This window comes from Anopheles aquasalis, chromosome 2 (assembly GCF_943734665.1).
Source record: "Anopheles aquasalis chromosome 2, idAnoAquaMG_Q_19, whole genome shotgun sequence".
Taxonomy (NCBI): domain Eukaryota; kingdom Metazoa; phylum Arthropoda; class Insecta; order Diptera; family Culicidae; genus Anopheles; species Anopheles aquasalis.
Window position 1 is genome coordinate 44,490,079 of NC_064877.1, and position 17,060 is coordinate 44,507,138.

Here is a 17,060-nt window from a genome sequence, read left to right on the forward strand (position 1 = left end):
ACATAAAACCGTAGCAGAATTGTCATACATCGCGACAGCTGAGTAGTGATGCTAACCTGCTGTATGGGATTTGTCCGCCGGGTATGTCGTCTACCGAAAAGTCATTGTCACTGCACCCCTTTAGCTCCTCTCTCGTTTCTGCAAAACTTCGGCAGACAACCAGAATTTACTCTAGAGGCTCGGCAGTTCCTTTGCAGGCTTGGCAAGGCTATGTTCTGCCACAGATAATCTCAGAAATAACCATTTCCTGACAGGAACTGGGTTAAGCAGTAATAATATCTGTCCGTATTTTATGGTCACCCAAAGATTTCAGCTATAAGACCGTGGATAAATATAAACAAAAACTCAACCTGTATTGAAACACTTTGCTGTTACTTATACATAACTATTAACCCTAACTATATCCATGCCTTAATAAAAATACTAATTAATTATTTAACTAACTCCTTAATTAGTCTCTTGGGTTATTTGTACATTTTAGTTTGCAGATGCAATTTAATTCTGAAATGAAGGCAGCGATTCTAGTGGAACTTTCCGTTCGATTATTAAAGAAAAGCTTTTATTAAATTTTAGTTTTACCAATCGAGGTAATAAACATTTCTGCTAAGAATCGGGTTTTAATATCGGTTAATAAACTTAACCTGTTTAACCAATTATAAAATTACTTGATTCAATTCTTCATTTAAACTAATATCCATAATATAGAGTAAGGTGACGCAAAAGTTCGAGTTAGGTTTTGGAGCAGAGAGTACCGTAAAATTGGCAACATTTACATGGATTAGTAAAGCTGTTTGCAGTGAGAAGCATAAACCGCTCTTAATTTCTGTTTAAAATTGCCTGGAATCTCTTGAAAAACTGTGCTCAGAGAACATTTCAACTTCAACCATACCACCAGAGCAGTCGGATTTTGCATCCTTTGCAAAAACTAGGACCCTGCCGAATCGAGAGGAGCCACAGCAAAGACAGAAACGAGACCAGCGAACTGAAATTATTATCAGCATGCCATTCAAGGAAATATTAGAACTGAAGTATAAAGAGCAAACAGAAAATAGCGAAACAGATCCCGTAAACGTAAAACAAATTTTCAATGAATCACAAAGAAAAGAATGTGAAACACTGAAACTGCACACATGAATTCGGGAATATTTGCTGCATTTTAAAGGATCGTACTTTTGCCCCACTGTTGGTGTAAAATTCCGATTCGAAGATTCCTAAGGAATTATTAATTTTAATCATAAAATTGTCATTGGAAAGAGTTGGTACTTTTCCAGTAGAAAGATAGATTGTTGTTTAATTCATATATTTTATAAAAATAAAAATCTCCTAAGGCCGAACTTTTGCCACACCTTACTCTAACAACGATTCGCAGGTGTAAATAAAGTATCTTATGGCGTAATGATGCAAAAATTGTTATTTTCTTTTGTAGAGTCATTTTGCAGACTATGGGAAGGCGCTATCCATAATCGCGACCACATGTACTATGTACCAGGAAAAGGTGTTTCTCCGCAATTTGTGACGGTTTTTTTTGGGATTTCGAAACCGCATATACAGGGTTTTACAGGGTACAGGGTCATTAAAGTTTGGTTTATGCCATTTTTGAAAAATACAACATCATTCAAATGTCCATCTAGGGCTTCCTCGCACGCCTTGATCCGGAACAGGTAAGCTATGGCAAACGGTTGTCAGCGCAGGGCTCTATACTTTCGGAAGCTCGAAATGGAAAACCCTGTACATCGATTTTCGCTCATTCTTCTCTGCATGGCACACGCGATAAGCTATCTGAGAGACAGCAGATTCTCGTCACGGCATGATTTTTCATTAAAAACCACCAATTAATTAAAACATACGGCTCGTCCGTCCTTATATATGTTAAAAAAAATCCACCAATTAATATGTTTATGACCAGTTTATTTTGGATATGTAGCCATAATCTCTGTTATGCTGCGTTCGTTGTGCGTTACTGGCGCGAAAGAGCAAACACAACCAAACCGACGATCAACGAAACGTTAGTGAGCACAGTGGCAGCTCCACCATCTGCTTTCTTCTTCAGGAAGTCGCGAATTTCATCGCGGTTCTTCGTCGTGAACTGTTTGTTGGTTTCGTAATCGTCCAGTCCTTGCTTGATAGAATCGTATGCTGCCGTACCAAGCACAGCCTTGTTAGTCTCAATGAACGAGCTGATCTTGTTCTTCTCTGCGTCGTTCTTCAAACGAGCGAGCAGGTTGTTGAATGCCGATGCTACATTCAAATAGCTGCCGTGCCTGTAAACGAGAAAGAAAGAAACGGGAAAGAGACGTTTAGCACGCATTAGTCTGCAACTGTCTGTCCTGTAAGGCGCATTGGAAGCTGCTCCATAACTTACGCTGCGGCCCAAATGGCGTGGTTCTGCTGCAGATACGCTGACACGTGGGGCAGAGTGTATGCGTTGTTAATAACGTACGTGTACGCGTTGCTTTTGTCCTGCGGCCTGATGTTCTCGGTCGTAATGGCATCCAACATAATCTGCAAAGAGAAAGTGTGATTAGCACTTTCTACTACGTACATTGACGTACAAACTACTACGTACATTGACCAATTCCTTCGAAGATGCACAACCCAGACCTTGGAGGATCAGAATCTGCTCCGTGGCCATGTTGCTAGTAAGATATTGGTTCCACAGGAACTCAAAATGTTGTCTCGTTCCCTTGCGGATGCCCTCGCAATAGACGACCTGGCGCAGATCGGGATTTACTCTGCAAACGAGATGGAAGCATTTTAATGAATAGAATTGTTGTCAAATTGACTTTTCCTTGGTTTCTTACTTGACTGTAGGATTCTGGAAGAAACTCTCAAATTCCTTAACAGCCGCTTCACTACATTCCTCGTGTCCATAGTTGCAAGCCCACTGCAGCACGTTCTGTCGCAGATAGGTGTGGACGCGTCGTTCACCGGTGGCCGGAGCCTGGAACTTCACTACGCCGTACACTTTGCCGAAAATATCCAAAATGTGGTGCTATGTAGGAAGCCAAATCTTTGGTTAGATATCAGTTGTTCACTCACTTACGATCTGCTCTTACCTTGAACAGTTGCTCATCTTCCTCGTGCACACGACGGGCCAAAGTGGTAAGTCCATTGACCGCTGCCAACCAGGGAGCATATTCGGTCTCTTCCTTCAAATACTCGAGAATGTCGAGCGCCGTTCCGTACGGAACGACATCACCACGGGCCAGGTTAAACAGATCGTCCACCAGTTGCGCCCGGTTGAGCACGTGGATACCACCGAAGCCTTCGCTATGCAGAGCCTTGCTAATCTTTGCCCAAAGTCCAGCATCGTAGTTTACCCGATAGTAGCCAACCTGCTGATTGTTGAGGATGAAGTATGGCGCATCGGCGGCACCGGCAACTTCTAGCGTTATCGTTGCACCCTCGTGGAACGAGGGCTGCGTGTTGGCAAAGTCCGCTGCCTTGGTGGCATAAGTGATGGGCAGAGACCAGAGGGTATTATCGTTGTGAGTCAGCTCGTTCACCAGGAAACGCCGTTGCGTCAGCGTGAATCCTTTATCAGTGCTGGTGACAGTAACTAGCGGGTATCCACCTTGTACCGTCCAGGGTTCCAGGTGCATCTTGACCGTCGCCTCGAAGCGATTCAGGACGGTGAAGAAATCGTCCGGACGTACTGCACGGTAGGCGTTGTCCCGAACGTACTCTCGCAAAGCCGTTCGGAATCGTTCGGGAGTTAGCAAGTGCTCGAGGAGTCGCAGCATTACGGCTCCCTTATTGTACGAGATGTTATCGAAGACACCACTAGCCTGAGCCTGCGTGTAGACTGGGTGTGTCATTGGACGCGTGTTCCTTAGACTGTCCATCTGCATCACACCCTGCAGCTGCTCCACCACAAACTGATGCTCCAGTTCCCAGTTCTGCTCGACTAGTAGTGTTCCGAAGTATTCTAAGTACCGGGCAAAGCCTTCATTGAGCCAGGTTACATCCCACCATTCGCATGTAAGTAGATCTCCGAACCACTGGTGGGCGATTTCGTGCGAGATGACGGTGGCAATGCGTTGCTGTTGCATGCTGGTCGAATCGTCCGGTCTGTAGAGGATGTTTACCTCACGATAGGTCAATAGACCCCAGTTTTCCATGGCACCGGCCGAAAAGTCGGGTATGGCGGCCATATACATGCGCGTCATTTCCGGTACACTGGTATAAGGATAGCCGACCATATCACCCAATGCACGCAGCAGCTTCAATCCAACGTCCAAACTGTAGGCGGTCTGGTTTTGGGCTTGCGGACGGGCCAGAATACCCATCTCGTCCCGGGATGTTATTTGGTAGGGTGCCACGACGAATGCTACGAGATAGCTCGACATGACGGGAGTTTTAGCAAACGTCGTGATGGTTCTTCCTGCGCTAAAGGATATAGAATACAAATGGTAATACATCAAAGGGCCTACTGGACATAGTGGAACATTCCAAATGGTCGGAAGAAGATACTAACCCATTCGATATCGCGCTAATAATTGGCGTGTTGGAGAACACGTTGTACTGGGCAGTGTGAATGATCTTTATCGACCATGTCGCCTTGTAGCGTGGTTCATCAAAACTTGGGAATGCTCGCCGAGCATCTGTTTGTTCAAACTGAGTAGAACCCATCCAAACTTTCTGTCCGTTCTCGAGATAGTAGCTACGATAGAACCCACGCATATCCTCATCCATATTGCCAATGTACACAAAGTTCAGCAGATACTCTTCGTTCGGGGTGAGCGGTGATGGCAGCGTAAGGGTAAGAATTTCCGTTTCCGGATCGTAAGCCTCTGGATTCCGTGGGACATCAGCACCATTCAGTACGCGTGTAATGCTCCACTGGGTGATTTCCATTCGAACCATGTGCAGCTTGATGGTACTGATACCGGTGAGCGTCGTTTTGACCCTTATCGATGCTCTGCCATCAAACGTGAATGCCTTTTTGGTTCCTTCATCGGCGAAGTATGGTGTGATCTCGATGTCATAGTGCGAAGGCCACACATCTTCATTCAGCCGATAGTCCTCGAGAGCAGCCCGTGGTTCAGCCTCAACCAGCAGATACCGGTCCGGATCTAGTGGGCTCGACTGCGAGACAACAATACAACCACAGGCAACGATGGCCACCAGTACCAACCTGTCCACTAATCTCATCCTGTAATGTAATGAAGATAAGAAGTGCGAGGGTTGCTTTTCAATGGGGAGCCCGTGGAATAGTCTTGCAAAGGTACAAATGTAGCGAATGAGCAATAACTGATAAATGCTGCGATGTGTCCGATGCCAAAAACGGATCATTATCTAAATAGACCATTAAATGTAACTATGGACCAACTTGCTTATTGAAGTGTCCGCCAATAAAGCAATAGCGAGGACGAATGATTGAATACCAACTCAACGCTTGACAGTGACCGTGGGTAACGGAACGTTCAATCGACGACCATGCATGAGTCAGGCATCGGAACGGACCGCATTTCTAAGCAGTCTCAAAACAGTTGCCAAAACGGTGGGAAACGGAGGATTCACTTTCAGTTCTTTTTCGACAGTTCACCAATAAATAATACACTTGTAGCAAACATGTTTGTTCGTAACGAGTTTTTCGCAAAGATCGGTATCAGAGAACATGGCGGCTGGCGCAGTGCAACATGCGCCAACAATGCGGCCTTCAGTTAGCGTGACAGGTGGCTCAATAAGAAAACTGTAAAAGCATGGTGTTCGCAACCATAGTTACTACTTTTTGATAACACGTGGTGGTTAGACTCTTCGGACTACATTTGGACCATAATTCGGAAACTTTGAACTGCTGCAAACTCCTCACGAGTCACGAGAACAAACGCTGCGAAAGACGAACCGATCGCGCTTGGGATTTGCGTCAAGATCGAATAATCACATGACACTTTTCAATTACGTACGGCACAACACTGAGCAGCACAATGGTCGTTTTTACAACAACTCGAACAAACCGATTCTCGCTACGATGTACTGATTCTCTGTACGGAGTCTATACACCACGTTTTCGCACGGAAACTTCAGCTCGTCACTGCTATTACCTGTCGTTAGTGCTACTACGAGGGCCAAAAATGCTCTGCCCTAAACTGAGTAGCTCATCGTTCCGCGATTCCGCTTTTATAGAAGACGCTCCCTCGGCATGATGACGATAGAGGGGTGTGCTGAAGCTAAAATATCAGCAAGATAGTAAATTAGAAAGGGAGGCAAAAATCATGACACATTTTTATCAGTAGCGTTACACGATAGACGCAACTGATACAAATGAGTGAGCAATATCGAGCATTGTGATTCCCAATTATAACGAATTAAGCCTTCCCCTTCCGCTTCTACTCGATCTGTTACTGCTGATTTATAGTAGACAAATGGGAACTCTCTAGTGATGGGGCACGGGACAGAGATTGTGACGTATGGTAGTCGATTCGAATCCGAAACTGTGATTCCCGATGACTGGTCAAATATTGGCGAAAAACTGCTGATCATCGACATGTACAGGAAGCAGGGATCGATCTGGTAGCGAGATTGTGCCCATTATCATGAGATAGTGTCGTGGGACTATTTAGGACATTCGACAGAGTCAGTGAGTTATAATATCACCTTTTTGAACAAGGCTGCCTTTTGTTGCGCTACAGCAGGATTACATAAAACCGTAGCAGAATTGTCATACATCGCGACAGCTGAGTAGTGATGCTAACCTGCTGTATGGGATTTGTCCGCCGGGTATGTCGTCTACCGAAAAGTCATTGTCACTGCACCCCTTTAGCTCCTCTCTCGTTTCTGCAAAACTTCGGCAGACAACCAGAATTTACTCTAGAGGCTCGGCAGTTCCTTTGCAGGCTTGGCAAGGCTATGTTCTGCCACAGATAATCTCAGAAATAACCATTTCCTGACAGGAACTGGGTTAAGCAGTAATAATATCTGTCCGTATTTTATGGTCACCCAAAGATTTCAGCTATAAGACCGTGGATAAATATAAACAAAAACTCAACCTGTATTGAAACACTTTGCTGTTACTTATACATAACTATTAACCCTAACTATATCCATGCCTTAATAAAAATACTAATTAATTATTTAACTAACTCCTTAATTAGTCTCTTGGGTTATTTGTACATTTTAGTTTGCAGATGCAATTTAATTCTGAAATGAAGGCAGCGATTCTAGTGGAACTTTCCGTTCGATTATTAAAGAAAAGCTTTTATTAAATTTTAGTTTTACCAATCGAGGTAATAAACATTTCTGCTAAGAATCGGGTTTTAATATCGGTTAATAAACTTAACCTGTTTAACCAATTATAAAATTACTTGATTCAATTCTTCATTTAAACTAATATCCATAATATAGAGTAAGGTGACGCAAAAGTTCGAGTTAGGTTTTGGAGCAGAGAGTACCGTAAAATTGGCAACATTTACATGGATTAGTAAAGCTGTTTGCAGTGAGAAGCATAAACCGCTCTTAATTTCTGTTTAAAATTGCCTGGAATCTCTTGAAAAACTGTGCTCAGAGAACATTTCAACTTCAACCATACCACCAGAGCAGTCGGATTTTGCATCCTTTGCAAAAACTAGGACCCTGCCGAATCGAGAGGAGCCACAGCACAGACAGAAACGAGACCAGCGAACAGAAATTATTATCAGCATGCCATTCAAGGAAATATTAGAACTGAAGTATAAAGAGCAAACAGAAAATAGCGAAACAGATCCCGTAAACGTAAAACAAATTTTCAATGAATCACAAAGAAAAGAATGTGAAACACTGAAACTGCACACATGAATTCGGGAATATTTGCTGCATTTTAAAGGATCGTACTTTTGCCCCACTGTTGGTGTAAAATTCCGATTCGAAGATTCCTAAGGAATTATTAATTTTAATCATAAAATTGTCATTGGAAAGAGTTGGTACTTTTCCAGTAGAAAGATAGATTGTTGTTTAATTCATATATTTTATAAAAATAAAAATCTCCTAAGGCCGAACTTTTGCCACACCTTACTCTAACAACGATTCGCAGGTGTAAATAAAGTATCTTATGGCGTAATGATGCAAAAATTGTTATTTTCTTTTGTAGAGTCATTTTGCAGACTATGGGAAGGCGCTATCCATAATCGCGACCACATGTACTATGTACCAGGAAAAGGTGTTTCTCCGCAATTTGTGACGGTTTTTTTTGGGATTTCGAAACCGCATATACAAGGTTTTACAGGGTACAGGGTCATTAAAATTTGGTTTATGCCATTTTTGAAAAATACAACATCATTCAAATGTCCATCTAGGGCTTCCTCGCACGCCTTGATCCGGAACAGGTAAGCTATGGCAAACGGTTGTCAGCGCAGGGCTCTATACTTTCGGAAGCTCGAAATGGAAAACCCTGTACATCGATTTTCGCTCATTCTTCTCTGCATGGCACACGCGATAAGCTATCTGAGAGACAGCAGATTCTCGTCACGGCATGATTTTTCATTAAAAACCACCAATTAATTAAAACATACGGCTCGTCCGTCCTTATATATGTTAAAAAAAATCCACCAATTAATATGTTTATGACCAGTTTATTTTGGATATGTAGCCATAATCTCTGTTATGCTGCGTTCGTTGTGCGTTACTGGCGCGAAAGAGCAAACACAACCAAACCGACGATCAACGAAACGTTAGTGAGCACAGTGGCAGCTCCACCATCTGCTTTCTTCTTCAGGAAGTCGCGAATTTCATCGCGGTTCTTCGTCGTGAACTGTTTGTTGGTTTCGTAATCGTCCAGTCCTTGCTTGATAGAATCGTATGCTGCCGTACCAAGCACAGCCTTGTTAGTCTCAATGAACGAGCTGATCTTGTTCTTCTCTGCGTCGTTCTTCAAACGAGCGAGCAGGTTGTTGAATGCCGATGCTACATTCAAATAGCTGCCGTGCCTGTAAACGAGAAAGAAAGAAACGGGAAAGAGACGTTTAGCACGCATTAGTCTGCAACTGTCTGTCCTGTAAGGCGCATTGGAAGCTGCTCCATAACTTACGCTGCGGCCCAAATGGCGTGGTTCTGCTGCAGATACGCTGACACGTGGGGCAGAGTGTATGCGTTGTTAATAACGTACGTGTACGCGTTGCTTTTGTCCTGCGGCCTGATGTTCTCGGTCGTAATGGCATCCAACATAATCTGCAAAGAGAAAGTGTGATTAGCACTTTCTACTACGTACATTGACGTACAAACTACTACGTACATTGACCAATTCCTTCGAAGATGCACAACCCAGACCTTGGAGGATCAGAATCTGCTCCGTGGCCATGTTGCTAGTAAGATATTGGTTCCACAGGAACTCAAAATGTTGTCTCGTTCCCTTGCGGATGCCCTCGCAATAGACGACCTGGCGCAGATCGGGATTTACTCTGCAAACGAGATGGAAGCATTTTAATGAATAGAATTGTTGTCAAATTGACTTTTCCTTGGTTTCTTACTTGACTGTAGGATTCTGGAAGAAACTCTCAAATTCCTTAACAGCCGCTTCACTACATTCCTCGTGTCCATAGTTGCAAGCCCACTGCAGCACGTTCTGTCGCAGATAGGTGTGGACGCGTCGTTCACCGGTGGCCGGAGCCTGGAACTTCACTACGCCGTACACTTTGCCGAAAATATCCAAAATGTGGTGCTATGTAGGAAGCCAAATCTTTGGTTAGATATCAGTTGTTCACTCACTTACGATCTGCTCTTACCTTGAACAGTTGCTCATCTTCCTCGTGCACACGACGGGCCAAAGTGGTAAGTCCATTGACCGCTGCCAACCAGGGAGCATATTCGGTCTCTTCCTTCAAATACTCGAGAATGTCGAGCGCCGTTCCGTACGGAACGACATCACCACGGGCCAGGTTAAACAGATCGTCCACCAGTTGCGCCCGGTTGAGCACGTGGATACCACCGAAGCCTTCGCTATGCAGAGCCTTGCTAATCTTTGCCCAAAGTCCAGCATCGTAGTTTACCCGATAGTAGCCAACCTGCTGATTGTTGAGGATGAAGTATGGCGCATCGGCGGCACCGGCAACTTCTAGCGTTATCGTTGCACCCTCGTGGAACGAGGGCTGCGTGTTGGCAAAGTCCGCTGCCTTGGTGGCATAAGTGATGGGCAGAGACCAGAGGGTATTATCGTTGTGAGTCAGCTCGTTCACCAGGAAACGCCGTTGCGTCAGCGTGAATCCTTTATCAGTGCTGGTGACAGTAACTAGCGGGTATCCACCTTGTACCGTCCAGGGTTCCAGGTGCATCTTGACCGTCGCCTCGAAGCGATTCAGGACGGTGAAGAAATCGTCCGGACGTACTGCACGGTAGGCGTTGTCCCGAACGTACTCTCGCAAAGCCGTTCGGAATCGTTCGGGAGTTAGCAAGTGCTCGAGGAGTCGCAGCATTACGGCTCCCTTATTGTACGAGATGTTATCGAAGACACCACTAGCCTGAGCCTGCGTGTAGACTGGGTGTGTCATTGGACGCGTGTTCCTTAGACTGTCCATCTGCATCACACCCTGCAGCTGCTCCACCACAAACTGATGCTCCAGTTCCCAGTTCTGCTCAACAAGCTGCGTTCCGAAGTACTGGAAGTACCGGGCAAAGCCTTCATTGAGCCAGGTTACATCCCACCATTCGCATGTAAGTAGATCTCCGAACCACTGGTGGGCGATTTCGTGCGAGATGACGGCGGCAATGCGTTGCTGTTGCAAGCTGGTCGAATCGTCCGGTCTGTAGAGAATGTTGGTCTCACGATAGGTCAATAGACCCCAGTTTTCCATGGCACCGGCCGAAAAGTCGGGTATGGCGGCCATATACATGCGCGTCATTTCCGGTACACTGGTATAAGGATAGCCGACCATATCACCCAATGCACGCAGCAGCTTCAATCCAACGTCCAAACTGTAGGCGGTCTGGTTTTGGGCTTGCGGACGGGCCAGAATACCCATCTCGTCCCGGGATGTTATTTGGTAGGGTGCCACGACGAATGCTACGAGATAGCTCGACATGACGGGAGTTTTAGCAAACGTCGTGATGGTTCTTCCTGCGCTAAAGGATATAGAATACAAATGGTAATACATCAAAGGGCCTACTGGTCATAGTGGAACATTCCAAATGGTCGGAAGAAGATACTAACCCATTCGATATCGCGCTAATAATTGGCGTGTTGGAGAACACGTTGTACTGGGCAGTGTGAATGATCTTTATCGACCATGTCGCCTTGTAGCGTGGTTCATCAAAACTTGGGAATGCTCGCCGAGCATGCGTTTGCTGAAACTGAGTAGAACCCATCCAAACTTTCTGTCCGTTCTCGAGATAGTAGCTACGATAGAACCCATGCATATCCTCATCCATATTGCCAATGTACACAAAGTTCAGCAGATACTCTTCGTTCGGGGTGAGGGGTGATGGCACCGTAAGGGTAAGAATTTCCGTTTCCGGATCGTAAGCCTCTGGATTCCGTGGGACATCAGCACCATTCTGTACGCGTGTAATGCTCCACTGGGTGATTTCCATTCGAGCCATGTGCAGCTTGATGGTACTGATACCGGTGAGCGTCGTTTTGACCCTTATCGATGCTCTGCCATCAAACGTGAATGCCTTTTTGGTTCCTTCATCGGCGAAGTATGGTGTGATCTCGATGTCATAGTGCGAAGGCCACACATCTTCATTCAGCCGATAGTCCTCGAGAGCAGCCCGTGGTTCAGCCTCAACCAGCAGATACCGGTCCGGATCTAGTGGGCTCGACTGCGAGACAACAATACAACCACAGGCAACGATGGCCACCAGTACCAACTTGTCCACTAATCTCATCCTGTAATGTAATGAAGATAAGAAGTGCGAGGGTTGCTTTTCAATGGGGAGCCCGTGGACTAGTCTTGCAAAGGTACAAATGTAGCGAATGAGCAATAACTGATAAGTGCTGCGAAGTGTCCGATGCCAAAAACGGATCATTATCTAAATAGACCATTAAATGTAACTATGGACCAACTTGCTACCCGTGGCTTATTGAAGTGTCCGTCAATAAAGCAATAGCGAAGACGAATGATTGAATACCAACTCAACGCTTGACAGTGACCGTGGGTAACGGAACATACAATCGACGACCATGGATGAGTCAGGCATCGGAACGAACCAAATATCTAAGCAGTCTCAAAACGGTTGCCAAAACGGTGGAAAAAGGTGGATTCACTTTCAGTTCTTTTTCGACAGTTCACCAATAAATAATACTCTTGTAGCAAACGTGTTTGTTCGTAACGAGTTTTTCGCAAAGATCGGTATCAGAGAACATGTGCGGATGGCTCAGTGCAACATGCGCCAACAATGCGGCCTTCAGTTCACGTGACAGATGGGTCAATAAGAGAACTGTAAACGCATGCTGTTCGCAACCTGGTTACTACTTTCTGATAACACGTGGTGGTTAGACTCTTCGGACCTCATTTGGACCATAATTCGGAAAAATTTGAACTGCTGCAAACTCCTCACGAGTCACGAGAACAAACGCTGCGAAAAGACGAACCGATCGCGCTTGGGATTTGTGTCAAGATCAAGTAATCACGTGACACTTTTCGATTACGTATCCTGGCACAACACTGAGCAGCACAATGGTCGTTTTTACAACAACTCGAACAAACCGATTCTCGCTTCGATGTACTGATTCTCTGTACGGAGTCTATACACCACGTTTTCGCACGGAAACTTCAGCTCGTCACTGCTATTACCTGTCGTTACTGCTACTACGAGGGCCAAAAATGCTCTGCCCTAAACTGAGTAGCTCATCGCTCCGCGATTCCGCTTTTATAGAAGACGCTCCCTCAGCTTGACGGCGATAATGGGGAGTGGTGAACCTCAAGTATCAGCAAGATAGTAAATTAGAAAGGGAGGCAAAAAACATGACACCTATTATCAGTAGCATTACACGATAGTCACACAATCGATAGCCCCGTTTGTCGAACTGATACAAATGCGTGGACAACTTTGAGCATTGTGATTCCCAATTATAACGAGTTAAGCCTTCCCTTTCCCGCTCCCACTCGTCCCGTTACTGTTGTTTTATAGTGGTCTACGAAAATTGGAGCGACAAGGCACGTGGCCAGAGATTGTGACGTACGGAAGCAGATTCGAATGCGAATCTGTGATTACCAATGACTGGACAAAGACTGACGATTAACTGCCGGTCATCGTCTTGTGCCGGAATTTGGAGTAAGGCCCGGGAGATCCGGGAGCGAGATTGTGGTTCATTCATTCGAGTAGCTGGGATAATTCCTTCCGCTGGTGGCTACTACACAGTGGGTATTACAGTGAGATAGAGTCGACAGGGTCAATCAGTTATCGTATTATTTTTATTGAATGATTAACCAAATCATGAGCGTATTAGTAATGAATCACAATCTACCGATGATCAACAGAGCCAAGCACGACACCAATCCGATGGTGCTGGCCGCAGTCACCGGAGCGGCGCTACGATCTTTCCGTTTCAGGAACGCACTGATACCATTACGATGATTAAGAATAAACTGCTCATTTAGCTCATACTCCTCCAATCCATTCAGGATCATTTTGTACGCTTCCGGTCCAAGGACATGTTCGTTCGTTTGAGCGAATGTTCGGATGGTATCCCTCAGCGCAGCGCTCTTCGTTCGGACCAGTATTCCTTGGAATGCTTGCCCAACATACCGATACGAACCGTGACTGAAAGAAGAATAATTGGTGAGCGACTAAGCTGCAGCTGATGCTGGAGTGTCGATACTTACGCATCCGCCCAACGGCCATGGTGTTCCGTCAGATAAGATACCACAGCTGGTAGGGAGCTTGGATTACCCAATAGAAGTGATAGTGCAGTGCTCTTGTCCTGCTGTCGTACATCATCCGAGCTAGTAAGGTTCAAGAATTGCTGTTTCGAAAAAAAAGTACCGATTAGACATTTCTGTAATTACTTCTTTAACTTCAAATTAGTGAGATTATTAGCTTATTGTAGAGCTTACATGAATCAGTGGCTCTCGCGTCGCACAACTCAGCCCCTGTAGTGCCATCTGCTGTTCGGTGGCAACGTTCGTGCTAAGGTAACGGTTCAGTAGGAAGCTATATTGTTCGCTCGTACCACGCCGCACACCCTCACAGTACACCGTCTGACGAATATCTGGATGTACCCTGTAGATAAGTCCAATCAAAGGGATAGAGAGATTACCAGACGTCCGGTGATAAAGTGTTGTGCTTGTGTTTTACTACATACTTGGTAGTTTCGGGATTAAGGCGGAACTTCTCAAACTCTCTCAGTGCCTCCTTACTACAGCCTTCGTGTCCGTACCGGCAGCTCCAGTCTAGGACAAGGCGGCGCAGATAAGTATGTACTCGACGTTCAGAGCTGGTGGGCTCTTGGAATTTCACCAGCTCGTAGGCTTCAGCGAACAGATCCAACACGTAATTCTGGAACAAACAGAAAGTAAAGAGGGGTACTACAGTGTAGCTGCTTCCCACGGCTAGTCAGCCCAGTATCTGGCTCCTGCCACTTACCGTGAATAGTGCTTCATCTTCTTCATGGATCTTCAGGGAAAGCATCGACAGACCATTGGCTGCGGCCAGCCAGGGCAGGAACTCGGTTTCCTTGCGAAGATAGTCCAACAGATCGAGTGCCCGCTCATAGCCCACAATGTCAGCACGGGCAAGATTGAACAGATCGTCCACAATTTGCGCCCGGTTGAGCAAGTGAATACCACCGAAACGCTCGCTTCGCAAAGCATTTCCAATCTTTGTCCACAGTTCTTCGTCGTAGTTGACCCGATAGTAGAACGCTTGCTGGTTGTTGAGTACAAAGTACGGCAGCTCGCTTGCATTGGCTAGCTTAATTTGAAAGCTTGGACTCGTGATGATCGTTGGCTTTGTGTGGGCGAACTCCTGCTCGCTGGTGGCGTAGGTAATGGGCAGTGGCCACGTCGTGACTTCGTTGCTATCGGCTGTGTCATTGTACAGGAAACGGCGCTGGGTGAGCTTAAATCCTTCCGGATCACTACTGACGGTAACCAGTGGATAGCCGGGCTGTGTGGTCCAGGGTTTGATGTACTCGCTAGCATTGGCATTGTGCCGATCGAATGCTCTGAATAGGTCCTCCGGTTGGGCCGTCTTAAAGGCACGCTCCTTGACGTAATCACGCAGTGCCGTCTGAAACACGACACTCGTCAGGTAGTGTTCCATCATTCTCAGCACCACACCTCCTTTGTTGTACGAAATCGCATCAAATATGGCGGCCGCCTGAGTCTTTGTATAGACCGGATGTGTCATAGGGTGCGTTTCTGGCCAACCATCCATCTGCATGGCGCTCTGCAGCTTATCGACGATGAACTGGTGGCCTAGCTCCCAGCTTGGTTCGGCCGAATCGGTTCCAAAGTACTCAAGGTAGGTGGCAAAGCCTTCGTTGAGCCAGGTTACGTTCCACCATTCGCACGTGACCAGATTACCGAACCACTGGTGCGCGAGTTCGTGCGAGATGATGGTGGCAATGCGCTGTTGCTGCAGACTAGTGGCTTCATCCGGCACGTACAGCAACGCTGACTCGCGGTACGTAATTAGGCCCCAGTTTTCCATCGCACCCGCCGCAAAATCCGGGATGGCCGCCATCGACATGCTCTTGATTTCCGGTACATCGTCGAATGGATAGTCAATCCAGGTGCCGAGGTGCCGCAGCAGCTTCATACCTTCACTAGAAGCGTACACAGTTTGATTGATAGCTTCAGGTCGGGCAAGAATTGGAACCGGCTCGACACCGGCCTTCTCGTACGGTGCGACGATAAAGGCCAGCAGATACGTGGACATGACCGGGGTGGTGGCAAACGTTGCCCGGTATAGACCGTTGCTATGGACAGGAATAAATCCGTTCAACTTTCCCGTACAATCATGGAACGGTTTGTCCATCCGTAACCGATGCTACTTACCCCAGGGAATCATTTCGCACCATCGGTGTGTTTGCGTAGGCATTGTACTTCGGGTATTGATAGACGATCTTCAGATCAAATCGTGACTAAGCGGAGAAAATTTGGTTGAATATTTTGTGTATAACGCATTACGGAAGGAAGTTGTGAGTGAAGATACCTTGAACTTGGGTTCATCGAAACACGGGAACGCTTTGCGAGCCTCCATTTGTTCGAACTGTGTCGTTCCCAGCCACACCTTTGCCCCGTTCACCGTATAGTAGCTGCGGTAGAATCCACGCATATCTTCCTCCATCTGGCCGACGTAGGAAAAGACGAGCAGATACTCCACGTTCCGAAGCAGCGCCGTGCCAAGATTGAGCGTCAGTACCTCCGTTTCCTCATCGTACGTTCGATTGGCCAACGGAACCGGGGAGCTATTGCTCTTGCGCAGTACGTTCACCGACAGTAGGTCGAGGTTCGACGTATGCAGTTTGATCTGTGTAAGATTCTCCGCGGCCGCAGTAACCGTTATCGTGGTGCTACCATCGAACGAGAATGCCGATCGGTTCGGTTGCTGTTCGAAGTAGGGTTTGATTTCGATATCGTAATGCGATGGCACGATATCATCTGTCAGCCGATACTCCTCCGGTTGGGCACGAAGTGTTGCTGCCGCCGACGATAGGTCCTCCGGCGGAATTAGCGGGCTACAGCTTCCTTGGCCCCACTGCACGCTAGCTATTACGGTGCAGGCAACAATGCACCACATCACTTTACGCAACATTCTGCAAATGGCACAAGTTCGAACGGCAAACGATTACACGGTTTCGTCTTTTATCACAAAATAAAATTCTTAACAGGATCCTCGAGCTGTCCCCTACCACCACCATCCACAGCCAGTACACTTTTAGGCTCTCCCGAATCGTACTGAGCGATCTGGTGCCACGGTTGTCATATTTATAGCAAGCAATTGAAACCGGCAGCAATACGGTTTTTGAAGAACGCAGCTCTACCGAAGCTTTGGTTCCTTTATCAGCGAGTGCACTAGAGAGGAACTCTTTATCTGTCTCAAGAAAGCGACCCCCACGATGTTAGTTCGTCATAGGCAGCGATAGGAGACGGTGTAACGACAACGCGTTCTTGCTCCTTCCTTCTGTGCTACCTTTTTTATCT

General features: G+C 46.3%; 2 protein-coding genes across 2 annotated transcripts; both read right to left on the bottom strand.

The window, feature by feature from the left end:
• Positions 1–1,887: 1,887 nt before the first annotated feature.
• LOC126581684 (membrane alanyl aminopeptidase-like) lies at positions 1,888–5,155 on the bottom strand. Its single transcript, XM_050245506.1, has 6 exons — positions 4,478–5,155; positions 3,057–4,389; positions 2,802–2,992; positions 2,567–2,732; positions 2,363–2,502; positions 1,888–2,261 (listed from the first exon to the last, which is right to left on the bottom strand). The coding sequence occupies exons 1-6, from the start codon at positions 5,152–5,154 to the stop codon at positions 1,958–1,960; spliced, it is 2,811 nt and encodes a 936-aa protein (XP_050101463.1). The 5' UTR covers position 5,155; the 3' UTR covers positions 1,888–1,957.
• Positions 5,156–8,529: 3,374 nt separating this feature from the next.
• On the bottom strand, positions 8,530–16,799 carry LOC126575071 (uncharacterized). The gene is made up of 14 exons (XM_050235590.1): positions 16,069–16,799; positions 15,912–15,997; positions 14,497–15,832; positions 14,216–14,409; positions 13,968–14,133; positions 13,737–13,876; positions 13,372–13,674; positions 12,705–12,830; positions 11,120–11,797; positions 9,699–11,031; positions 9,444–9,634; positions 9,209–9,374; positions 9,005–9,144; positions 8,530–8,903 (listed from the first exon to the last, which is right to left on the bottom strand). Exons 1-14 carry the CDS (start codon positions 16,669–16,671, stop codon positions 8,600–8,602), a joined length of 5,766 nt encoding a protein of 1,921 aa, XP_050091547.1. The 5' UTR covers positions 16,672–16,799; the 3' UTR covers positions 8,530–8,599.
• Between the last annotated feature and the right edge of the window lie 261 nt (positions 16,800–17,060).